Source organism: Globicephala melas, chromosome 9 (genome assembly GCF_963455315.2).
Source record: "Globicephala melas chromosome 9, mGloMel1.2, whole genome shotgun sequence".
Lineage (NCBI taxonomy): Eukaryota > Metazoa > Chordata > Mammalia > Artiodactyla > Delphinidae > Globicephala > Globicephala melas.
In genome coordinates this window covers 45,648,408-45,675,593 of record NC_083322.1, presented here as the reverse complement: position 1 = coordinate 45,675,593, position 27,186 = coordinate 45,648,408, and the positions used below count along the sequence as shown (strand labels likewise).

Below are 27,186 nucleotides of genomic sequence, written 5' to 3'. Positions count from 1 at the left end.
GTTACTTAGGATTTCTTTTATTTTGCTCCCTTTAAACTGTATTTCTTGGTACTCAGTTCTTAGACCTTTCCTTGTAATGCTTTTTCGTATGAGAGGCCTTTCTGTAGCTGAAAAATCTTTGACACCCAGTACCCAAATCTTGGTTTCTAAATACCATTCTCCTGTAAAAAGAAAACAGGGCTTCTTGGAGAAATGGCTGATTCGAGGGCTGGAGCAGAGAAAATAAAAGCCTGGAGATCTTGTGTTGTCTGAAAGCAAGAAAGTGCTCAAAAATAAAAAAGATGAGGGCATAGGAGCCAACCTGAATGAGCTCCCAGTGAATAATTTGAGCAAGAAAATTAATATAGCATGGTATTGGATTATAACTCAAAGTATAAAATAAATATATTTGGTTCCATCAATTGGTCAGTAAAACAGAAGAGTAAAAGTTTAACTTGGAGATTAAGCCTAAGAGACATTTCTTTTAAAAAAGTTGTGTTTTTTTAAAGAAATTTAACGTTCCTATTTGTGGTGATTTAAAAGAATTTTTTAATGGGCTGTAGGTGCTCTCTGATTTTAAGTATCCCCAAGACACACTAAGACATATTGTATATGGCACAAATATAACTTGAAATATGTAATCTTAGTTTATTATCACCCTTTCAGTAATGGATGAAAGGGATTTTTAGGGGGATGAGAGCTACTGTTGTAAGCCCCAGCAACAAAAGACTTCATAATTTTCTCTTCCTCAGGTTTTAGAGGGAAAATGCGAGTTAATTCTCTCGTATTTTTATATTGTGGAATTCTCATAGTGAAGGGCTCCTATTATGAAGTCTTACTTTCTAGCTTCAGACATTTTATGTTTATTATATACAGAATACAGATGAGTGAATATAAAGTATAGCCTATTATTCATTAACATAAGACTCAACTGGACTGTACATGTTTTACACTTTATTAAATCTTACAAAGAAAAGATGTTTACTGTCTTGCTCAATGCTTTTTTTTTAAGGTTTTCAGTTTATCTGTTAAGGAGCATGATATATCTCTACATTTGTTTTGATTCATTGAGAACCTATATCTTTAGTGTTAAACTTGTTAAATTTTTGTCTAGTATTTTATAGTTTTGCTACTGTTATGGATGGCATTTGCTTACCATTTGAATATCAAATTGGTTTTGCTGGTAGAAAACGAAGGCTGGTTGTAGGCGAGTCTTTGGATTTTCTAGATTTATGACTTCATCTGCAAATGAAGATAACATTTTCAAGTGTTTATGCACATGTGTTGTTTCTTTGTCTTACTGCGTTAGTTTGAAGCTTACAAATGATGTTGATAATAGTGGTGCCAGTGGACATGCCCGTCTTATGTTCTGTAGTGTTTCATTGTTTAATAGATGCTTGCTTAGAATTTTGGTAAATCATCTTTATTGTATGTCATTCTTGTCTCATTCTCTTTTACTTACGGCAAGAAACAGCCTAATTTTAGTAAATGCTTTTTCCCCTTTTTATTTGTTGATAAATTACGTTGGTAGATTTTCTGATGTTTCAGTTGAATTGTGTTGATTTCTAGTGTTGCTGGATTTAACTGTTTGATCATGGATTATTAATCTTTTAAAACAATGCTACCAAGTTTGCGCTAGCTAAAGATTATGCTAGTAAAATAAGTGGGAAAGCTTTCCATCTTTTCTCTTCTCTGGAATAATTTGAAAAACCCAGGAAGGGACTGTTCTTTTCATATCAGATAGAATTTGACTGTAAAACCATCTACCCCCCCCCTTTTTTTTTTTTTGCGCGGTATGCGGGCCTCTCACTGTTGTGGCCTCTCCCGTTGCGGAGCACAGGCTCCGGACACGCAGGCTCAGCGGCCATGGCTCACGGGCCCAGCCGCTCCGCGGCATGTGGGATCTTCCCGGACCGGGGCACGAACCCGCATCCCCTGCATCGGCAGGCGGACTCTCAACCACTGTGCCACCAGGGAAGCCCAACCCCTTTTTTTTAAGGTAGATCTTTGACAGTCCTTATAACTTCTGTGATTATTAGTATATTCATGTTCTTCTACTTCCTCAGTCAATTTTGGGAATTTGTATTTTGTTAGAAAATAATTGTTTTCTTCTAAATGTCCTAATTAATTGCCATAGCATTGCATTAACGTTTTCTTACAAATATTTTAATTTTTAAAATATTTTTGATTATATGGCCCTTTTCGTTCTAATGTTATATATTTTTGTACTTTTGAACCTTAAGCTAGTTAAAAGGGCTTATGTTAATTGATATTTTTAAAGAAGCTACTTTAGAGTTGTAAATAAAGCTACTAATTTATTAGTACTATGTACTGAATAAAGCTACTTATTTCTTTTCAATTTTTAAATTTTTTTCTTTTTCTTTGCGGTACGCGGGCCTCTCACTGCTGTGGCCTCTCCCGTTGCGGAGCACAGGCTCCAGACGCGCAGGCTCAGCGGCCATGGCTCACGGGCCCAGCTGCTCCGCGGCATGTGGGATCTTCCTGGACTGGGGCACGAACCTGTGTCCCCTGCATCGGCAGGCAGACTCTCAACCACTGCGCCACCAGGGAAGCCCCAATTTTTAAATTTTAATAAAAGTATTTTAGAAATAGAAATATTTTCTTATAAGAGCTTTATTTGTATCTGAGGTTTTAATATGAAATATTTTTGTTAATGTCTAGATAATTTCTCATTTCAATTTTTAACTCTATTTTGATTCAGAGGTTAACTAGAAAAAATCCTTCTTAATTTTGAAGATAAATTTTTTTATGAGGGGAGGGGTATGTATGATGGGAAGTCTTTTTGATCTTGATATTAGAGAACGCTGCCCATAATAACTGTTTTTGAAATTCATTGTTGTTTTCTTTGTGACCACGTACTTCACTGACCTCTGTAAATCGTGAATATAAGAGAAGCATATATGTTTTCTGTAGAGTAAAAAATTTACTTCTACTATTATTCTTTTTAATTCGTATGTATATAAGTACTTCCAGTAAATTGAGTTTGGTTGTATTATTGAAATATTCTGTATCCTTGCTTATGTTTGGTTTACATAGTCTGACAAATTTGGAGAGAAGTTTTTTTTTTTTTAATTTTCCGAATACTTTACTTTTACTTCACATTTACATATCATTTACATGTTATCTATTACAAGAAAACATCACCACCCTCATTCAAAAGCTGCAGAATACTGAAAAGTGGACTAATGCTGAACGTGGAGTACTTAATGGACGCAATCCAGTATGCTAAGCATATTTACATGAACCTTTTGAATCCTCACAAAACTCTGTAAAATAGGTACCGTGTGGTTCCCTATTTACAGATGGGGAAACCAAGATTGAGGCAGAAAATAACTTAGCAAAGGTTGCAAGTGGCAGAGCTCAACTTGAACGCAGGCAAAAGGAAGCCAGAGCCCCGGCAAATACCATCAGGATGTACTGCCCCCATTTCGGTGAGACCAGAAAAACCCAAGACTACACGGAAGAATTGATAGCCAACACGAGCATTGATTCTCCAGCCAAGGCACTCACTCACTGAACAGTCATGACTGAAAACACTTGGTTTTCTGGATCTAAAACTACAGCTCCATGTTGATAATACTGGAAGGTTTTTAATATGACACCCTTGCATTCAGAAAGGTAAACAGATGCTTGATTTCTACGGGCAGAAAGTACAAGAAGTTGATACAGAAACGGAAGCAGCAATGTACAAAGCCAAGTAAAACACTGGAATCACAGACTCACCATTTGGAAGTGACCTCTCGGGAACAAGAAGAGAGCTGTTTTGACTCTTCTGCAGCGTTAGCTCTGGCAGCTGAGAGTCAAGCTCTTAGAGTGGGATTATTCATGGCTGTTCTCAAGCTTGAGTGTGAATAAATTCGAATCACACTTGAGGAATCACCTCTGAGAATCACCTGGAGGGCTTGTTAAAACACAAATTGCTGGGTCCCACCCCCTAGAGCTTGTGATTGGTGGGTCTGAAAATCTGCACTTCTAACGAGCTCCTCGGTGATGATGATAATGCTGGTCCAGGGCCACACTTCCAGGTCTAGACCAAGCTTCTCGTTTAAAGATGGAGAAACTGAGGCCTAGCAAGAGGATGTGACTTGCCCAGCATCACACTGCCAGTTCCTGACACAGCCAGAAGTCAGGCTTATGGTCACTATCATTTCTCCTCTCCCTCCTTTCCCTATTTAACTTTTTCCATACATTGTTTTTCCTTTATAACAACTGAAAGCTTGTCCATCACGAGAATAAGTGTGTGGAGTTAGTGAGTGATCACCCTGAAAAATAGAGTAGGCCCATGCTTCTACAATAATCTATCCTGAAGTCATACTTAAATGCTCCTTAGCGTTTTCACTCTTACCTTTAACAAGCACCTTCATGCATTCTACTTTGCCTAAGTTCGATACCAAGGACGTAAATGGAAATCCTCATGTTTGGAGTCAGGCATCCTAGTTTTCCATGCAAACCTTAAGGCTCGTGTTGCTTCTCCGTGTGATTCTCACAGGCTGTCTATGGATCTGGTGTTGCTGGATTCAAGCCAGAGAATGGCAGGAGCCCATTGTGTCAAGGTCTTGGAAAACATCTGTGTTTTTTCAGCTCAGCATTTGCCATCCATCACAGAGGAGACCAAGTCAACACAGCTAGGAAGTGGCAGAGCTGGGTCTCAAACGTAGAAAGTTTGTCTCCAGAGCCTTTTCTCTTCTCACTATAATGGGATTAACCCATAGTTCCATCACTCTGTGCTCGGTTACGCTGAATTTAAACTGGCTTTAAAAATGAATGCTCTCGGGGCTTCCCTGGTGGCGCAGTGGTTGGGAGTCCGCCTGCCGATGCAGGGGACACGGGTTCGTGCCCCGGTCTGGGAGGATCCCACGTGCTGCGGAGCGGCTGGGCCCGTGAGCCATGGCCGCTGAGCTTGCGCGTCCTCTGGAGAGAAGTTTGTTAAAGTATCTGTCCCCTCTGTGGCCATGGTTTTACTAATTTTTTCTTATTTTTTTTTTAAGTTCCTTTTGGTGATAGTGTCCTTGCAACAATCTTTTTCTGGCTTTATATATTTCATAGCTATGTTATTTGAAAAACTATTTTTGACTTATTTTCTATTTGGGTTGAATCTTTTTATGTTATAAAGTACACTTCTCTCTGTTCTGCTTTCTCCAAGATTTTTTTTTTCTTTTCTTTTTTTTTTTTTGCCGTATGCGGGCCTCTCACTGTTGTGGCCTCTCCTGCTGCGGAGCACAGGCTCCGGACGCGCAGGCTCAGCGGCCACGGCTCACGGGCGCAGCCGCTCCGCGGCATGTGGGATCTTCCTGGACCGGGGCACGAACCTGAGTCCCCTGCATCGGCAGGGGAACTCTCAACCACTGCGCCACCAGGGAAGCCCTCTCCAAGATTATTTTGACTTAGGTTTACCAGAAACTGTGAAGGGTCTGAGATTTTACCCTACTTGTAAGCTAACATATCAGTCTGCCACAGTTTCATGAATTTTGGCAGAAAAGAGAATCAAAGGACTTCTATTATTATTAATCATAACAGCAGCCAGAGTATCAGCATTTTTTTTGTGCCACTTTCTGAAGTCCCTGTTCCCACAGGGTGATGGTGAAGAGGGCAAGGGGATATCTGCATGCTCAGCGATTTGCATTATACAAGAGGAACCCTGAGCTTAGGGAAGTAAGCAGGTCCACCCTTGCGCTGGAGGGGACACTGAATCTTTCAAGGCTGTTTGCTCTACAAAGATCCTTGAAAAGATAGTCCAAGACTTGAACAGGAGAGACCCATGGAGAATTGTTACCCCAACAGTTTCTTTTTATTTGTACTTGCCTATCTTTGCTTATTCCTTTTTTTCTTTAATTAATTTAAATTTTATTTTTGAATAGGTAATACGTTTGCCAAAGCAGAGAGGTACAAAGGATGTACCGTGAAGTCTTCCCCTCACCTCAGTCCCTCAGTCAACCCTTTCCAGAGGTGGCCAGTACTATCAATTTCTTGTGATCCTTCCAGAGATATTAAATGCATATGCAAACAAATATATACATATGTTCTGTTCCCACACACTCTTTACACCATGGAATCATGCTGTAAACATTCTGAACCTTGAGATTTTTTTATATATCCTGGAAATTATTCCAAATGATCTTCATCGTTCTCTTTACTATTATTACCTTATATATATGTATATATTTTTAAAATTATTTATCTTTTTAATTTTTGGCTGCGTTGAGCCTTCGTTGCTACGCGTGGGCTTTCTCTAGTTGCGGCAAGCAGGGACTACTCTTCGTTGCGGTGCGTGTGCTTCTCATTGCGGTGGCTTCTCTTGTTGTGGAGCATGGGCTCTAGGTGCGTGGGCTCAGTAATTGTGGCACACAGGCTCAGGAGTTGTGGCGCATGGGCTTAGTTGCTTTGTAGCATATGGGATCTTACTGGACCAGGGATTGAACCCGTGTCCCCTGCATTGGCAGGCAGATTCTTAACCACTGCGCCACCAGGGATGTTCAGTTACCTTATATTTTATAGGTGGATGAACCACAGTTAATTAACCAGTCTCTTGTGGATGGGTATTTAAGTTGTTCCTGGTATTTTGTATGTGTATGGTATGTCTATGGGATGTAGTCCTTGAAATCTTGCTTGGTCAGGGATGTATGTACATTTGTATTCCTGGTAATACTTCTAGTATTTTATTTTAATGCTGGAGTGTATTTGCTAATATACAGGATATTTGCAAAAATTGTTACTTTTTAAAAATTTATTCAGATATTCTGTATTTTGGGGGAATACCTTCTTTGACTCAAAAGTTGTTGAGTGTTTTTAAATTCCTAGATGTTAGGGGCTGAGGGGCTTTTTCCCTCTGGTTTTGCGATTTTCTAGTTTTACTATATTGTGATCAGTGGATGTTATCTATACTGTTTCTATATTTTAGTTTATTAAGATTTTCTTTGTGTAGTTTAATATGTGGTCATTTTGGGCAAGTGTTCCATGTTTGTGTTCAGTTTAAAAGGTCTTTTATATCCATCTTTTTTCTTACTTTATTTGTCATGGACTGAGGTAAATTAAAGTCTTCTGTTGCTAATTTTTCTATTTTTATCTGTATTGCCTATACTTTTTTGCTTTATGAATGCTGATGCTATGAATGAATATGTTATTCCTAACTATTATAACTTAGGTGCCGTTGCACCTTTTAGTACTATAAACGGTCCTTTGTCTTCTTTAAGGCCATCTCATTATATTCAGCCTTGTCTAATGTTAAGATTGTAATTCTTTATTTCTTTTAGTTTGTATAGTTTGTATTTGCCTGATAAATGTTTTCTCTTCATTTCAACTTTCATCTTTTTGTTTCAGATATGCTTTTTGTATACAATGCAGGGTTAATTTCATTTAGGATCCAATCTGATCTTTCCTTTTTATTGTGTTGGTTTAGTCCATTTACATTTATTAATATGGCTAGTTTTAATTCTGTCGTTATGTATTGATACTTTCTGTTTTTATGGCTTTTTAAAAACGTTTCACCAAGTGGCCAGTTTTTCTGTTCCATATGCCTCCTCTTTTACTTAGGAAGAACTATTGTTGTTTATTTAGAGATTATTTTCATAAATATAACTATATAGTATCCTTAAGTTTATATTTTTAGACACTATTAATTTCTTTCTATGAACAGGGATGAAATTGAATATATTTCCTCTTTCTGCCTTTCGTACCGCTCTGTCCCAATTTTAGTTATTACATTATCTTAATCTTTACTCTTATGCTATTAAATATATTTATAGTTCTCTTATTTGCCTTGTCAACTTCAAATGATACTTTTTTACACCCAATTATTGTAGATAATAATGAACTTTTAATTTTTTAGGTATATGTTATATATTATCTAATCATAATTCCCACATTTGTTTTAATCTTACAGTTAAGTAGATTCAGTTCTCACTGCAAATCTTTTTGCTTTAGCTATTCCAGGCATCTCTTGGTTAGCTGAGGTTTATCCTCATATAAATCCTTTGAGAAGGGCTCATGGGAAACAGTTCACTAGACTGTTTGCATGTTTAATATTGGTTGTCTGTGTTTTTTGTTTTTGAATAACAGTTTGGGTGTGAAATCTTTGGGTTGCGCTTCCTTTACTTGAGGATATTATAAGCTTTCTTCCAGTCTTACAGTGTAAAATGCTTCTCTGGAGATATCTGAGACCAGCCTGATTTCACCTCCTTTTAGAATTGACAGTCTTTTTGCCAAGGTGCCCAAAGAACTCTATTTTTTTTTGACCAATATCTACTAGCATATATTTTAAATAGTGTTGATTTTTCATGATAAGTTTCTTCTAGGATTCAATTCAATTCTAGGATTTAAATATATAGATCTAGATCTATTTTTGTTTCTGTGATGTAATTTTATTTTTTACAATACTGTAGGTATGTAATAGGATCTCCTTTTCTTGTCTTCCTTAGGTAACATTTTTTTCTGTAATTATTAAAGCTTTTTTCATTTCCAGTTTACTATTCTCAGTTTTGACCCCTTGTGTTCCTAACTGTGATATCAGGTATGTCTATTCTTTCTTGTTCTCCTTCTAGTTTCACCTTCATTTTGTAATAGGCTTTTTTCCCTCTTCTTTTTCATCTTCATTCCTGAGCTCTTATATCTTGGCATGTGTTCTAGGACAGTTGCTTCTCTCTGTTTCCCTGTTTTGTTTATTTTTTCTTTTTAATTCATAGTAAATAAGTTGATTTGTTGAGGCTAGATAGTAGTTATATGATGTCCTGTTATACTGTTCAACACACATACATTTACATTATAGCTGGTAAATTTAGTGTTGTTCTTTCCCTTATTTGGTATTTATTGTCTATTTTACTTTGTTCTTCCCAGCCTTCTCTGGATTGATCAAGTTACTTTCCCTTTCCTCCAGATTAGTTCGGAACTTTTACTATACATCTTTCATTCCTTTGTTGGTTACCTTGCTTTAATATATATTTTTAAACATATACTTCTGTTTTATTCTATCAAAATTAGGAGTTTTCTTTGTGCTCATCCCTCTAATATATTATTCTTGCTCACTTTCCTGTCCCCTACTACCCTCCCCCTCTATCTCCAAGTCCTGGATATTATGAAATAATTTAGACTTTACATCCTAATTACATATTAAGTTTTGCACTGGCAGGATGTTCCTTTTGTTTCAAAAATCCTTAGTTATATTACAGTTTCAGTCACAGTATTATCTATTTAGATTTAAATTTCACTTAAACATATTTCATTGCTCACTGCTGTTTTCTGTACTCTTTAATTTTCACTTTCTGTATATTGAGGGTTTTGTTCTTAATTTTCTTTTTTGTTAAAAGCATTTTCAGGAATAATTTCCTTAGAAAGCCTTTCATGGATGGTATACTTAATGAGCTGTTGGATTCCCAAGTGTTTCTTGTTCACCTTCATATATGATTACTATCTTTTGCTGAATATAGGATATTTTTATTTCTTTTTTTTTTTCCCTTTAAGTCTGTAAAATTTTGTACTGTCTTACTCCCAGTATTACAGATGTGAAGTCTTGCTGGGTCTCATTGTTTTTTCATCTTAACTTACCTGTTCTTTCCATTTGGAAGTTTACAGGTTAATTTTTTTTGAAGGTTGGAAATTCTCTTTTTTTCCCAGGATGCATCTATTTAAGTGTTTTTTCACTCTACTCCCATCTTTATTAATCCTGCTTGAGACTTTATAAACGTTTTCAGTCTAGCAACCCAAATGTTTAGTCAGCTCAGGGATTATTTTCTTCTAGTATTTCTTTGATTATTATTTCTTTCTCTGTTCCTTTTCTCTTCCTGTGATTCCTATAATTTCAACATTAGAGCTCCTTGATGTATCCTCTGTCTTATGTTTTTGTTAATTTTTTTATTTTTTAGTTACATGATATTTATTCTAGATTACTAACTTAGTTTTCTGCATTGGCCTTCTTTTTTCCCTTCTGAAATATTAAAAAATAATGGGTTTTGGTTCTAGGAATTTCTACTTGTAAAGTCATCATCCCTTTCCTCCTTCCCTTTCTTCCATTCATTCATTTGTTCTGATATTATAGTAGGTGTCTATTTCAGTTTATCAGCTTGCTTCACCTTCATTCACATCGTTGTGTATACGTAGTGTATGACCTTTCTCTGTTCCATAATGTTAGCACACATGTAGATCATACTATTATTTCTTTCTCAAATAGAAGTGGATAGAATGTAGGATATTCTTCTCTTGTGAGCCTTGTGGTCATTAGCTTGGCACACACTAGCCCTTTTTGTTTAAAAGTGTGAGGAAAGAAGTTTCCCTGTTCTTGGGTGCAAAGAGAGTTCTGTCCTCAGGCCAACTCAGTAGCTTCTTTCTTTCAGTAGTGCTTTCACTGTCAGAGCACCCTTCTTCCCTTGTTCCAGTGGGATTCACTCAGGTACTGAAGTTGCCTGGGCAACTGAAGGATTGGTAAACTTTGAGCAGAAAGAAATAAACCTGTTTCAAAATCAGTGTGTTTCCCCTCTTCTTAAAACAATTTTTTTATAAACCCATTTTACACTTGCTGTCTCTTGATTTTTCATGAGATTTCATTATCTGAAGTTTCAGATGAATCTAGATTTAGATTCTCCAGGATCCAGCAATTAGTTACAGTTATTTTAGTAGTTTAGTCACAGTATTTAGTCATTTAGTAGCAGGGTGAAGAGGGATCAAGAAAGAACTCTGAGTTGTTAATGTTACATGACTGTTGTCAGAGCTACTGGTTCTCACCTTCCTGCTTTTTCCTTCAGGTACATTTGAGTTTCACACTTTGCTTTATTATCTTAGGAGTGGACATTTAAAATCTCTCTCCTTTGCACACATAGTGCTTTTAATTCTTTACCCATACATGCTAATCAACCTGTAATTATTTATTGGCAAACTCCACATATATTCAGTGCTTTCTGGTTGATTGGCTGATGTGAACCACTGGATAAAGAAGAAGTCAGTACACTTAAAAAAAAATAGGAAAAAAAATAGGTCTGAGCTCAGCTGAGTCACCAGACTGCAAGTGAAGTGCCCAAGTCACTGAAACGCCAACCCTCTGGCTTTGGGGCCTTTTCTCTGCCATTGGTTCATTTGTTGCTTGGTGCTTTCTTTAGTCTTTGGAGATCTTTTGCTTCATTAGCTATTCAAAAAATATTTATCAAGCAGTTACTGTGTACAAAACACTATGCTACGTGCTGGAGTAAGCAGAACCTACAAGGTTCTCTGCCCTCATGGAATTTACTGCTTCTTGAATACAGAGGTTGCAAAGTATTGGCTACATTAGGCTCACAGACTTTTTTTTGTTTGCTTACACAGTATCAAAAATGTTTTTGAGTCAGTATTTTGAAAATGAAGAAATTTCATCTAAACACCTAAATTTGCAGCTGCTTTAAATATACGTAGCCACACTGGCTCTTTATTCCCACATGGCATTCTATAGTAGCAACTGCCCCTTTAGATAGGACTGTGGGCACCAGTTTGTCACAATTACCTGTTAACCCCTAAAACTAAGGCCAAATTCAGTTGGCATTTATTGTCACAACTGTGCTGTTCTTTTTTCTTATGAAGTAGGTTAAAAGATGAGCTACTTTTTGAACGTTTTCTGGCTTATCCCCCTTTAGGCATTTTGAGTTTTGACCCTGTACTTTATCTACCAGTCAGCCTGCTAATTACCGTGTAGCCTCGGGGAAGCAGCAGGGAAACACCATCACACTTTAGCCTCAGTAGGTATACATACACATAGTAATACGCCTTCTCAGATTCATTCTAACAGAATGATAGAATCGTAGTTCATAAATCTGATAATAGTTCTGACATAATATGTTTTGTTGTATGCTATAATACAATACCATTGTAATGACATTTTTCAGTTTCAATATGATAGTAGAATTTTTTTGTTTGTTTGTTTTTTTGTTTTTTGGGGTTTTTTTGCGGTATGCGGGCCTCTCACTGCTGTGGCCTCTCCCGTTGCAGAGCACAGGCTCCGGACACGCAGGCTCAGCGGCCATGGCTCACAGGCCCAGCCGCTCCATGGCATGTGGGATCTTCCCGGACCGGGGCACGAACCCGTGTCCCCTGCATTGGCAGGCGGACTCTCAACCACTGCGCCACCAGGGAAGCCCATGATAGTAGAATTTTGTTTAATTTAGCTAACATTTAGAGCCTTAAGCATTTTTACATTCATTCTTTTATTTTTAATCATCAATATGAAAGACTGTGAGTTGCAGGTATTATGACTTGCAATTTATTTGAAGAAAATGAGACTCAGAATTTTGTGCATTGTCCAAAGTTCAGGCCTATTCTTTTCTGTAAGACTGCATTCCATTTGCGTTATATCATTAGATCTTTATAACACTTCTAAGAGACAAGTCTAGCAGGTTTCATCATTTCTTTAGATTGGAGAAAACAAACTCAGAGGAAGTGTCCTTTCTTGCCAGTAATCACATAGCTAGTATTCAGAACATACCTGCTCCTTGCCAGGTACAGTGGTAGGTATTTAACAGATATTATTTAATTCTTACCACTGCCCTATGAAGTAGGTATTATTACCCCATTATATTCCTAAACCCGTTGCAGAGTTGGAATTTGAACCTAGAACTGTCTATAAATAACACTTTTTTAAAATTTGCTACATTATATTACCCAGATTGTTTGACTCTTTTGTTATTGCCATTAAAGCCTACATTATAATTTAATACATTAATCTAATTCTAAAAGTATACAATCATAAATTAAGTTTGAAAATCAGCTTTTTTGGTTTTTTTAGGACTGATGTTTTTCTCTCTGCATTGATTCAAAACAAAAATGGACCTGAAACTTTTAGTTCAAAGTATATTTTATTCTATTTTTGTATATATTCAGGAGTTTCTTTTCTTTTCTATATGTGGGTGTTTTGGGGTATTTTTTTGTTTGGTTTTTGGGTCTTTTTATTAATTTTTTAATGTGGACAATTCATTTAGGTAAACACTTATTCAGGGTTTAGCAAATCAGCGATTTGTTACAGGGAGGGAGTAAAGGAGAGTCATCTTAATTTGGTATGAAGATTTGGGAGTAAGTTGGTAATTTAAAAATTTCTTAGATGACTTGTATAACTTCTTGCAGCTTATTAGGTACCTTTTTTTAAAATTAATTAATTTTTGGCTGCATTGGGTCTTCGTTGCTGTGCGCGGGCTTCTCATTGCAGTGGCTTCCCTTGCGGAGCACGGCTCTAAGCGTGCAGGCTTCAGTAGTTGTGGCGCGTGGGCTCAGTAGTGTAGCTCGCCAGCTCTAGAACGCAGGCTCAGTAGTTGTGACGCACGGGCTTAGTTGCTCCGTGACATGTGGGATCTTCCTGGACCAGGGATCGAACCATGTTCCCTGCATTGGCAGGCGGATTCTTAACCACTGCACCACCAGGGAAGTCCCAGTATCTGGTTTTATAAAATACTTAATCCTGAGCTATTTTTTTAGGCAAGTTAGAAACAATAAGGTCCAAGAAAGCTAAATCTATAAGTTTTTAGTTAGTGTTGTTTTTGTATATTTTACCTTTTGGAGTATGTACTTTGGGTTCCATTTTATTTTACTTATATTTTCTTGGAGAAGGTGCCAAATGTCAATTTCCAAAATATTCCCAAGAGTACACATCTTTCCTTAACAGTCATCAGAAGAGTCACAGCTTCTGTCTCCTCTTGAAGAATAGTCTTAATTTTAAAGTAAATTTCTAACAGTGCAAATGGAAAGTGGCTATGTGTTTAGCCAATTCTCAATTATATTTAACCTAAAGAAAGCATTGATGCAGTAAATGTCAGTAGCATCTAGGCAGAGGAAGCCCGCAATTTCTCATCGAACCAGAATAAGAAGTTTCCAAACAGGGTGAAATTTGACCCTGACCATGAACTTTGAGTTTTAGACAGTTTAGTAAAGGTTATCCCCATGTTTTTATTGATATATTAATCTTACAGGGAAAATGACTGTTTCCCTTTGTTAAATATCATTTCTAACTCCCCTTAATGATACTTGAGTACAGTAACATCTCACGGATCTATAATCTAGAATATTAATGTTAACTTCTCTTAAGTCCATTAGGTATAACTCTATATCTGAAAGTATTTATTAATAAACCTTGTGAGCTGCAATTTTTCATTCTTTGAGTAATTGCTTCTTACTAATGTTGTGAATTTTTTTAATTCTTGACTTTTCTAGGGATTATTTCACATTTCAGCTGCTTTTGTTTTCTACTGCTATCATTGAGGGTTCAAGAACAAAAAATAAGTCTTCAGGTAAAAATGCCTGATCCATAATAGTGCTTGGCATTGTATTTTGCTGAAAAGATCATACACCTTTGGATGCTTGATCTGAAAATAAGGTTGTGATGATTATGAAATTTTCGCATGGAGTTTTGTTGGCTGCCTCTAACAAATTTGGTCTTGTTGTTTTTCTTCCCTACCACCCCAAAGGATTTTGGCTGTCTGCTTTTTTTCATGTTGTCTTGATGTGCAATAACTATATGGATATGTGCTTGTACTTGCTAAATATTTTAATTTTGCATATTTGGCTGCTTGAATTTTAAGTAATTTCTTTGGGTGATGCAAATTAAGAGCTTGAGGCTATAAGTAAAATAACAGTTTACAGAAGTTTTTAGTTTATAAATGTGTGTTCCTTATCTACTGTATTGAAATATATAGATTTCACATTTTGCAAAAATTAAATTTACAATTCAGTTTCTCAGTTGCACACATTTCAAGTGCTATTTTCAGGCCGTATGTGGCTAGTAGCTACTGTTTTGGACAACACAGTTAAAAGATTATTTCTGTCATCATAGAAAGTTCTATTGGACAGGGCTGTTTTCCTGTTCCATAGAAGGAAGTAAGCGGTAAAGTGTGAGCTCATTTCTGATACCAGTTTTTATAGCAGTTTAATAACTCCAGAAGATAAAGCATATGACCAGTCTTAAGCATACTTCCTCTAAATAGGTAGCTATCCTCACCTTTAACATTTCAAACCTAACGTTGCCTAAAACAGTTTGCTTCTGTATTTATACTCTTAAAGTGAAATTGTTTTGTAGCAAAATTCATGAAGTTGTAGAAAGGCCAAAGACTTACCCTAAATTTGAATCCTGACCCTAGAACTTACTAGTTTAGTAACTTCTGGTAAGTTACGTAATTTATTTGAGCCTCAGTTTCTTTATTTGTAAAATGGAGGTAACCTTAGTTACCTCATAGGATTAATAAAAGACTTAAGTACGTCTAAAAGCATGTAACAAAGTGGACATTTATAGTACTTTTAAATATAGAGTGAAGCCAAAACGTTTAAAAGTTAATTAGGCAGTATCGTTTGTATGGAGTTGTTACCAGTCTGGCAATTATAATAGGTCTCTAGAAATGGCTGGGTCAAGAGTATCCTATAGAAGTTTCTGTTGGCTATGGAATTATTTATGACATTTTATAAAATTGCAACAACTAGAATAACCAGAATGGGGAGAAGAGGAAAGAGAAAAATGACCAACTTTGTTTTTCAAGAAGTCCATAAAGGTTTTTCTGATAATGATAAAAACTGATATTTTGTATAGTGTTTTTATAACATGAATTTTTACACAAGAGTCTTTAAAATTTCATCTCTGTAACATTTTGAATACCTTTATTAGTGCTAGTATTAAAGAAGAGTAAAAGGAAACTCAAGGGTGACCAACATTTTGGATGTTATATACCAAACTAATATTGTTTGCAGCTTTAAATCTTAACGCTCTTTCTACTTCAGCACGCTCTTTCCTTGATAGCAGTTGTTTTCTGAAGCAGGGGTATATTTCAGAATCTCTAGGGATGGGGCCCAGGTATATGTTTTTTTGTTTTGTTTCTCTGTTGAGCAGAATACATACCCAAGTGATTCTGGTGCCTACTTCTTGATAAAATCATTGTTCTATTCTAGGTTTAATTCTTCTTTTCCTGTATCGGTACCTCTAAATCAATGCATAGACCATGTGAATAAATCAAAGAATTAGACTGATAAGGAATACACTGATTCCAGCTGTTAGGTGGGACATCAACAACACTTTTGAAAAAGCAACACAAGTTTAGTTTCCTGTTCACAGTCTTGAGTATCTGTCCACTAATCAGTGCTTGTGGAGAGCGGGAATTCCATACTAGCCAACCATGGTAGTTAAATCTATTTGTGTTCCCTTCTCTGCTTTTCTCATATTAATTTTGGCTAGTTAGTAGTCTACCCTTAAGGTATTCTAGTCCTAAAACATTGACTCCTTATTGCCTGAGATGGTTTCTTCATGAATGTTTTCAATTGATTAGCTAAAGACTTTTAATAACCTTTTCCCAGCTGTCTTAAAGATGCTTCAGTGTCCTGGATTTAGTGGTATTTCTAGGCCCTATTTAACTCTGTATGTATCTCATTACTAAGCTGAAAATTTCCCTTTGAAAGAAAGTACAGTGTCACAATGGGGTAGGAGAGGGGCATACTCTGGAAAACCTCCAGTCAAAAGTTAATCACGTTTCATAGTAACTTTTCAAAAATAAAAACTACCTTCAAACATGCAAAGACAGATTCTATTGGAAATAAGACTTTCAAATTTGAAAATTAAGCATTTGCTACTTGGGGCAGTAACTGTTGAGAACGAACTGTCTTTTAACTCAGAGTTGCTTATCAAAATGCAGTTGAGCAGTGACTATAATATGTTAATGTTAACTTTTAATTTTCTGAGCAGAGATGATTTCATTAGAAACTGTTTACATTGGATATTGAGCTGCACTGAAATTAATGTGTTTGGAATGTTCTTATATATGTATATGTATATATATACACACACACATATATATATATATGTATGTGTATATATATATATCTTAACATAGAAAATACAGTTCTGCATATTTTTTATTACTTGGGCTTTAGGACCTTCTGATTAAAATGACTGACATTAATATGTCATTCTAGATTAAACTAAAAAGATTTTTTTAAATTAGTACCTGCAAAGCATATCATTATATTCTTCTTATTTTTATTTTTTTGCCATATGCGGGCCTCTCACTGTTGTGGCCTCTCCCGTTGTGGAGCACAGGCTCCGGATGTGCAGGCTCAGCGGCCATGGCTCATGGGCCCAGCCTCTCCGCGGCATGTGGGATCTTCCCGGACTGAGGCACGAACCCGCGTCCCCTGCATCGGCAGGCGGACTCTCAACCACTGCGCCACCAGGGAAGCCCTATATTCTGCTAATTATATGCATATGGATTTGCACATATGCAGATTTATGCACATGAATTTGCATATATGCAGATTGGATTTGTCTTTGTTGTACTGTAAATAAATTTTCTTGTAAACAGAATAACCAAGGCCTTTTAAGATATTAAAATTTTCCCAACTCAAAAGATTTTTAAAACCTATTGTGATAAAGAAATGAGAGTTGGTAGTTATAGGTCAACATAAAAGCAGTGTAAGACACTTAAATTTCTGTGAACAATGAATTCAGAAGCTTTTACTTCGTGGATTTCTACCTGTTTTTATTTTGTGTTGAGAATCTGTTACATAGATTTATATGGCAAAAATGTGGCAATACTTTTTATTTTTTAAAAGCTGGTCTATCTAATTTATGTTAATAGAGATTTTTTGGTTCCTTTATACTTAAATCTAGATGCATTGTTACTATATTCCAAAAGGTAGAAAATTTGATACCCTAGTCCATCAATTCTAAGACACACCTTATAAATTTTAACAGCTCTGAAAAATGAGACATGTCTTAAAATTGATTTGTGTCATAGTTTAACGGAAGCATTTTTTTCTTGGTGAAATATAAAACTCATGGTGCATCTTATAATTATTGATGTCTTAGGCTTGATAAAAAGTGATGGTTAATTTTTTGAAGTTAGTTGTGCGACTTAGATTTATGTTATGATGTGGTATATCTTTGTGGTGAAAAAAATCTAAGTGGTGAGAACATACCACAAAAAATTCCATATTATTTGGAATTATACCTGTACTATGATCTTTTAGTGTTTGCTTCGTATCTTTTCCTCTTTTTTTCATTGCTATCATCCTAATGTTAAATAATAAAACTAAAAAATTTGGTAACAAGTTTGATGTCCTTTATTCAAGGGAAAAACAATCCATAGATTGGGGGACTACAGTGCCTAATAAGCACCTCCCCAGGGGATTTTGGACAAGAGTGAGTTTTATGGGGCCTTAGAAGAGGCACTGTGAAAACAAGACATGATTGGCTAGGAGGCTGGGGGTTTCCTTATAAGGCTAGCAGGTTCTATTTTCTAGGGCAAAGTAGGCTAGCTAAAGCTGAGTTGGAGGATTGTGATTGGTGTTGGGTTTCCTTGAGAGTGAGGTATTTTCTGTAGTTTAGGCTGACTTAGGTATAGGTTTGGGATGTGGTCAGAGCCACTGAGATGACTTCCATTTTGTGGGTTCCAATATACCAATTAACTTTAACACTAGTTAGGTGCTTTACATTAAACTGGTTCCGTATCTGTGGAAACCTATCCAGAACAATAAGAGGAAAATGGAGATCAAGAGGAGGAGGAAAGACTTGGGGTTGCAGGTGGGGTCGGGGTTGTGGTTGGGACCTCCAGGGTCAAGAAAAGAAAAATGGGGAGAGGACTCTTGAGGGGAGTGTTAATAGGCATCATTTTCTATTTACCCAGTTCCACTTGCCCAAAAATCTTCTTCTGGTTAAGTCTTTGATGTGATATTTTAGCTTGTGAGCTACCCAATAGTTAGCTAAATTACTTCAACCATATTCCCTAGATTCTGAAAGCATAAGCCTTCTTGCTAAGGCCTTTCCTTTTTCTGTGGAAGTTGCCCTCTTACCCCCTCTAGCCTTATGGGTAAATCATCTGCTGCTACCTTACTTTCTGTAGGCCAAATAGAGTCTGTATTTCATCTTAATGTGCTATCTCAAAATGAATAACTAAAGGGGGAACTACTTATAGAATGGATTTTTCTAGAAGGAACTGTTACAGATATGTGCACAATTAAATTTGTTGGTGTTTATAAGAGGTATGGGACTAGCAGATAAGTACTTAATTTTAGGAAACTTTCCTACCTTGCTCTGTGTTTAAGCACTTAGGTAGAGATTAATGCAGCCTTTCCCCTTTAGCTTGTTTGGTTTTATTTCCAAAACCAGTAATTTATCTATTTGTGATATAAATTTATACTGCATGTTCCTGCTTTTGCTTTTTGTTCTCCAAACTTACTAAGAATGTGTACTCTTCAACAGTTTTAATGGCATGTTTTAGTTATTCCTCATTTAAAAAGAGTTACAGGGCTTCCCTGGTGGCGCAGTGGTTGGGGGTCTGCCTGCCGATGCAGGGGAAGCGGTTTCGTGCCCTGGTCCGGGAGGAACACGCATGCCGTGGAGCGGCTGGGCCCGTGGGCCGTGGCTGCTGGGCCTGCGCGTCTGGAGCCTGTGCTCCGCGGCAGGGGGGGCCACAGCAGTGAGAGGCCCGCGTACAGAAAAAGAAAAAAAAAAAGTCACAAAGTATGTCCGGCTAATATACTCTATTTTAGGCAAGATCCTTGTAAAATTAAAATTTAACGTTAATAAAATGTAATTTAAATTAAAATTTCAGTATAAAACATAAATTGAGAGAACCTTTTTTTTTTCTTTCCCCCAAAAGGAATTTTTGCTTTATAAAGGGTTTCACCATAGGAATATTTTAAACAAAGTGATTAAAATACCCTGCAAGTTAGTGTAATTGCTGCCTGGAGTAGACTTGGCATTGTCATGGGAAAGGATTAAGACCTAAATATAGTACAGTTATTAAAATTGGGAAATTTAATGTTAAAAAGAAAAAAAAAGGATTAATGTTGAGCCTAATGCCTGAAATCCTCAAGTTTCCAAAAATCCCTTTCAGAATCTACACAAAAGCTTTGATTTACCTTTGTATTTTCTTGAATTAAGCAGATTGTTTTAAAGTCCTGTGTTAAAGATGATTTCTTTAACTTATGCAATTTTGTTATTTTAGAATTTTTAAAATTACAATAGTATTTTCATGTCTTTTCTGCCATGTTATACTCTATACACTTTTTTGAACTAGCTTGGGCACCAGATTAATATTGATTAGTAGCATAAGGACAATAAATTCCAAATTCCAAATAACTGACTTACTGATAAAGTTTTATAGCAAAGTTATTTGCAAGTTGGAGGATTCCATACTGTTCTTAATTACTAACTGCAGTGCCTCAATGAAATCTAAATGGAAATGAGAGACACTGTCCATAAGTAAAGGTAAACATTATTCACTGATTTGTGAATAGCATTTCAAATATAGGTGCTGAGTTTTATGTATTTCTGACAAAACATGCCAGTCAGCACTCTTCATAAGTTAGCATTCACATAATTCTTTCAGTTTTATTGTCCTAAACTCATTTTCTTCTTTCTCAGAGGATGTGCTGAGTAAAGATGCTGGGGAATGTGCAATATGCCTTGAAGAATTGCAGCAGGGAGATACTATAGCACGACTGCCTTGTCTATGCATATATCATAAAGGGTAAGTTTATTTTTATGTTAACCAAATTGATATTAGACTAAAAGACCTTTCTCAGGTTTCACACTTTTGTAGTTAGGGCTGAAAAGATTTCTTCTTCATTGAAACTCCCTTTCCCCATTTCTTAAAAAACAATAGCCTTACTGTTGGTGGGAATGTAAATTGACACAGCCACTATGGAGAACAGTATGGAGGTTCCTTAAAAAACTAAAAATAGAACTACCATACGACCCAGCAAACCCACTACTGGGCATATACCCTGAGAAAACCGTAATTCAATAAGAGTCATGTACCACAATGTTCATTGCAGCACTATTTACACTACCAGGACGTGGAAGCAACCTAAGTGTCCATTGACAGATGAATGGATAAGGAAGATGTGGCACATATATACAATGGAATATTACCCAGCCATAAAAAGAAACGAAATTGAGTTATTTGTAGTGAGGTGGATGGACCTAGAGACTGTCATACAGAGTGAAGTAAGTCAGAAAGAGAAAAACAAATACCGTATGCTAACACAAATATGTGGAATCTAAAATAATTTAAAAAAAGGTTGTGAAGAACCTAGGGGAAGGACAGGAATAAAGACGCAGGTGTAGAGAATGGACTTGAGGACACAGGGAGGGGGAAGGGTAAGCTGGGACGAAGTGAGAGGGTGGCATGGACATATATACACTACCAAATGTAAACTAGATAGCTAGTGGGAAGCAGCCGCATAGCACAGGGAGATCAGCTTGGTGCTTTGTGTCCACCTAGAGGGGCGGGATAGGGAGAGTGGGAGGGAGACACGAGGGAGGAGATATGGGGAGATATATATATATATATATATACACACACACACACATATATGTATGGCTGGTTCACTTTGTCATACAGCAGAAGCTGACACACCATTGTGAATCAATTATACTCCAATAAAGATGTTAAAAAAAAATGGCCTTTTTCCTGCGAGTACTAAAACTTAAGCCCATATCTGTTTGCATCCCAAAGGCTACCATTTGTTAAGCATTTACTGTGATCAAGGTGTTGTCCATAGCTTCTTGAATAGGTTATCGTATATAAGCCTTGTAACAATCTCATTGTACAGCTGAGGAAATAAGCTGGGAGACCATAGGCAATCTCTCCAAGGTCGCATAGCTGGTAATAAATGGAAGAACTGAGATTCTAGCCATGTCTGTTTGACTCCAGAGCCCATCTGGTTTCTCATAAAGTGTTCTTGGTTTCAGGAAAAATTTGATTTAAGACGATTTAAGGTAACCTACAAAAAGAATAGAAAACTATAACTTTAAAAGCAATAAAAGAAATAATGTGGAATTTTATTTAAAAGCAGGGCATGGGGGTTGGGGAAAACATAGAGAAAATAGTAAATAGTACCAAAACAAAGAGGCAAAAATAAATCCAGTATCAGTAATTATAATAAATCCAAATAGATCAAATTAACCAGTTGAAAACAAATCAAAAGATTGGGATATGCTGTTGATGAGCAACACACTTAAACGTAAGGGATATAGAAAAATATGGATGTAAAGGGATAGTAAACTATATCCAGGAAAATATTAACTAAAGTAAAACTGACAAAGCTAAATTAATATTGGACAAAATTAACTTTACTGCAGAAAATATTAATATTTTATGATAAAAGTATATAAAATTCAATTCTTTGTGTACCAAAGAACACAGTCTCAAAATATTCGTAGGACTGTCAGAAAAAATTGACAAATCCATCATGATAATGGGAAATTTCAACACACTTCTCACTGAGTCAAGCAGACATACACAAAATTAGTTAAGACCTAGAAAAATTGAGCAATACAGTTAACAGATTTGATCTAATGGATATGTATGTGTATGTCTGCACCCGGCAATTAGTACATTTTCTTTTCAAGTATGTATGAAGTATTGTAGAAACTGATCATGTACTAGACCATAAGACAAGTCTTAACAAACCACAAAACGATGGTACCATACAGAAAGCTGTTCTCTGAGCTCAGTTTGATGTCAGTGACAAAAGATAAATATTCTGGGATCAAAGAAGAAGTCATAAGGGAACTTAGAAAATACTCTGAACTGAATAATAGTGAAAACCAAGGCTTGTGTTAAAAGAAAGACTGAAAGGGACTCCCCTGGTGGTACAGTGGTTAAGAATCCTCCTGCCAATGCAGGGGACATGGGTTTGATCCCTGGTCCGGGAGGGGCTCACATGCCACGGAGCAGCTAAAGCCCATGCGCCACAACTACTGAGCCTACGCACCTAGAGCCCATGCTCCGCAACAAGAGAAGCCACCACAGTAAGCCCACGCACTGCAACGAACAGTAGCCCACGCTTGCTGCAACTGGAGAAAGCCCGTGTGCAGCAACAAAGACCCTTTGCAGCCAAAAATAAATTAATTAATTAATTTAAAATATTTTTAAGAAGACTGAAAATCAATAATCAAAGTTCTTACTGAAATTAGAAAATTGGTAACAGAATAAACACAAAGCAAACAAAGATCAGAGAAGAAAGATTGAATGAAAAAATTACACACTAGAGTGGAGACTGACAAAGTCAAAAGTTGTTTCTTTGAAAAGAATAATAAAATAGATTAGCCTCTGGCAAGATTGTCTCTAGAAGGAAAAAATAAACAGTATAGGAATGAAAAGGAACACATAACTCTAGATATGGCAGAAATTAAAAACGATTGGAAAATTTTGTGAAAAATTTTATACTTTTCAAGTAAAAAATTTAAAACAGGCAGTTTCCTTAAAAATATAATATTGTCCAAAATGACACAAAAATAGGAAACCTGAATAGACTAATAACTATAAGTAGTTATTAAGACTAACCCTGAAAAACCACAAATAGTTTTTAAAAAACCAAACCAAAAACCTAAAAACAGGCCCATGATGACAGTTGGACAGCAAATTTATCAGATATCCAAAGAACACCATGTTAACAGTTGTAAATTCCCCCCAAAAGTAGAAGATGATAGAAGGTTCTCCCACTTATTTTATGAGAATAGTATAAACTTGATAACCCAAATCAGACAAGGACAGGATAAGAGAGAAAATTAAAAGGAACTCTCATTTATGAATATAAATGCAAAATGCAAAAACATACTAGCAAACCAAATTCATCAATATAGATCGAAAGTAATGCCTTTCAACCCAATTGGATTTATGTTACGAATGCAAAGAAATATATGATTAGAAAATTTATGTATATAAGTTACCACATTAACAGAGGAAGAGGACCAGATTAATAAATTCTATATTATTAATAATTTAAAATCAAAAGCAAAGAATATTAGATAATATATTAAAATTAATAAGAATTTAGCTGGGTTGCCAGATATGAGCTCAACATATGAAAAACAGCTGCATTCATATCCCAGTACAAAAAATATATATAACTTTTTTTTAGATTAAAAACATTAACAGCAACAGAAACTACAACAGGAATAAAGTATGTTGAGAATAAATCTTAAGATATTCAAGACTTTAAAACTTTATTGAAAGATATTATAGAAGGTTTAAAATAAATACAGGTACCTTTTTGTGGCTAGGAAAACTCAATGTCATAGAGATGTCACTTCACCCCAAATCTATGTAGTTAATGCTATTCCAGTCAAATCTCAACTAATTTTTTCATGTAACTTGACAAGTTGATTCTTAAATATATACAGATAAAAGAACAAAGGGCCAAGAATAGTTGAGACACTCATAAAGAAGAAAGCAATCCTAGGGACAGGGAGCTTGTCCTGTACAAATTCACTATAGGACTATTAATTAAGACGGTGTGGAAAGGATATAGGTGGGTAAGTGGGAAAGAATAGAGTCCATAAACACTCATGCATATATGGAGAGACAGCATAACATGGAGGTTTAAGAGCATGGACTGTTGGGAGTCAGGATTCCTAAGATTTGAATTCCAGCCCCTCTGTTAATTCACTGTGTCATCTTGGTCAAGTTACTTAATTTTTCTCTGCCTTAATCTGTAAAATGAGGCAATAGTACCAACTTCATAGAGTTGTTCTGAGGTTTTTTTAATTATCATCATTTATTTATTTATTTTTGGCTGCATCGGGCCTTAGTTGCGGCATGTGGGATCTTTCGTTGCGGGGCACGGGTTCTTCGTTGTGGTGTGCAGTCTTTTCTCTGGTTGTGGTGTGCAGGTTTTCTCTCTCTGGTTGTAGCATGTGGACTCCAGAGCACGTAGGCTCTGTAGTTTGCCTCACGCAGGCTCTGTAGTGAGGCATGCGGGCTCAGTAGTTGCGGTGTGCGGGCTTAGTTGCCCTGCAGCATGTGGGATCTTAATTCCCTGATGAGGGATCGAACCTGTGTCCCCTGCATTGAAAGGCAGATTCTTTTTTTTTTTTTTTTGCGGTACGCGGGCCTCTCACTGTTGTGGCCTCTCCCATTGAGGAGCACAGGCTCCAGACGCGCAGGCTCAGCAGCCATGGCTCACGGGCCCAGCCGCTCCGCAGCATGTGGGATCTTCCCAGACCGGGGCACAAACCCGTGTCCCCTGCATCGGCAGGCAGGCTCTCAACCACTGCACCACCAGGGAAGCCCGAAAGGCAGATTCTTTACCACTGGACCACCAGGGAAGTCCCTCTTCTGAGGTTTTAAATGAGTTATTTTTAGAAAGTTCTGGCACATAATAGGTGCTATGTAAGGTTTGTTTGACATGAATAAATGGAAAAATTAGTTTCCCAATTAGTTCATAAGAATGAACTATTCAGTGAATGGCACTGGGATCGATTGATATGTTATTGCTATGAAAAAGTACTGTTATTGATATGAAAAAATAATTGAATCCTATTTTACATTTGAAATAAGAATTCCAAATTAACTGCCCGTGGAAACTAAAATCTAAAGTGTCGGAAAGAATATAGAGAGACGTTCTTAACCTCATGGTAAGGAATTATTTGGGGGGCTAAGATAACCTCCCCATAAAAAGTTAGAAGACAAGTTGATGAATTTGACTACGTTAAAATTTTAAACTTTTTTTGCATCATGATACTGTGAAAAAGTTAAAAGCTAGACCTCAGAGTGTTTTCATAACAACAAAGTTTTGCTGTCTGAAACAGTACTCTCCTTCAGCAACTTTCTGTAATGCAGTTAGCTCATTGTAGTTGGTAAATGGTATAGAAGGGCGACAGTATAATCACATCATACTGGTTCATATATAATATTTTTCAGCACATTAATGCTTTGCTCCATCAAATAAGAGCAAATATGGAAGCAAGCCATGGAAGAATACAGGTAACTTTAAGGATGCCCATTCACCAAGTAGTCTCACACCCAATTCAGTTAGGCTCTGGGATTTATTTTGGAAGTGCCTGTTTACTTCATAGTTCTCAAATGTTGTGCTTTGGCTTTTGTCTCCGTAACTCAAACAGTATCAGTCCTTCCTTAATCCTCTTTATATCAAGCTAACCTCACCCTTTTAAAAGAAATCCTATATTTACAGAGGTATTTTATTTGTTTGGAAGGAACACAGCTTTGTTCCGATTACAGGGTTGTATTATTTGAGTGGTCTGCCTTTAACCTGTTTTTTTTCTCTCATAAACCCTGTTATTTTTAGTGAATAGTTTTGTAGAAAGCAAGGTTCATCAAAAATGTGTATATTATGTTACAGCTGAAATATCTGGATAATAACTTCTTACAAGTCTGTAAGGAAAAGACAAATCAAAATAGGCAAAAGTTGTTGACAGCCAGTTCACAAAAAGCTGCAAGTGTCCAGTAAGCATACAAATGAGTCTGCTGTACATATCCTACAACTCAGTAATTCCACTCCTAGGTATGCTCTGGAGGGATTTTTGATCTTGTGCTCCAGGACAGTGCTGCTACTACTACTTAGTGTGCAGGTACAGGGTGAGATCAAGGAGCTTCTACCAGAAAATAAATCAATACAGTGCTGTCTTCATTAAGAAAGCTGTGCAGTGCTTAAAAAAAAAAAAGTCAATCAGAACAGTGTGTTTAGAGGACTGGTAACAAATAGCTCAAGGATTAGCACTGTGTGTACCACCCCTTGAGTAGTACTGGCTAAGAGATGTATAAGAATGTTCATAGCATCACTGAAAGTGTCCATTGGTAAAAGAATGGATACATAAATTGCAGTGTGCTTATACGATGGAACATTATACACAGTGAAAATGTAAAAACTAGAGCCTTATTTATTAACAGTTGCGAACCTCAAATTGACTGAAAAAAAGCCACTAGAAAAAAGCATACCTTATAGTAGTATTCAAATAAAATTTAAAACATGGAAACAGTACTATACGTTGTTTTGGAATACTCATATATATAGTTTTAGAGTAAGAAAATGCCGAAGGAAGTAAAGCACCAAAATCAGGAGAGTGATTTTCTGCTGGATTTTGGAGAGAGGAATATAATATTTTAAATAACGTGGGTTGATAGCAATTTATGTAAGAAGGACCTGGGATTTTAAATGGTTTCTTTGTCTAGATGAGCTGAAATCATATGATTGTAAAATAAGAAGTACCCATTTTAGATCACAGAGGTGTACTATTCAGATGTATTGGGAATTGTTAACACATCTGGAGTATTTTGTTCATTTCTCAGTACTTTGTTGTAAGAGGTATTCTGGTAGACCAGAGGACGTCTAGAGCCAGGTGAGTCGAATAGAGAGCAGGCCGAATGAAAAAAGTGTCATAAGCCAAATTGGGCATGTTTATTTAGACAGCAAAAGGACAACAGAAATTGTTTTAGATATTGAAAGAATGTCATATGGTTGAGA

The 27,186-nt window shown here is 36.4% G+C and overlaps 1 protein-coding gene across 2 annotated transcripts in view; it reads left to right on the top strand.

Moving 5' to 3' along the window:
• The window catches only part of ZNRF2 (zinc and ring finger 2), a 104,910-nt gene that overhangs the window by 66,402 nt on the left and 11,322 nt on the right, over positions 1-27,186 (top strand). Inside the window, exons 3-4 of one of the 2 annotated variants that reach the window (XR_011377725.1) lie at positions 14,149-14,225; positions 20,339-20,444. Coding sequence is in view for 1 of the 2 variants with exons in the window: in XM_030857452.3 (XP_030713312.1) it covers positions 20,339-20,444 (106 nt within the window). In the remaining variant the exon portion in view is untranslated. The remainder of the gene's footprint in view (positions 1-14,148; positions 14,226-20,338; positions 20,445-27,186) is intronic. The other variant, XM_030857452.3, reaches the window with a different exon arrangement.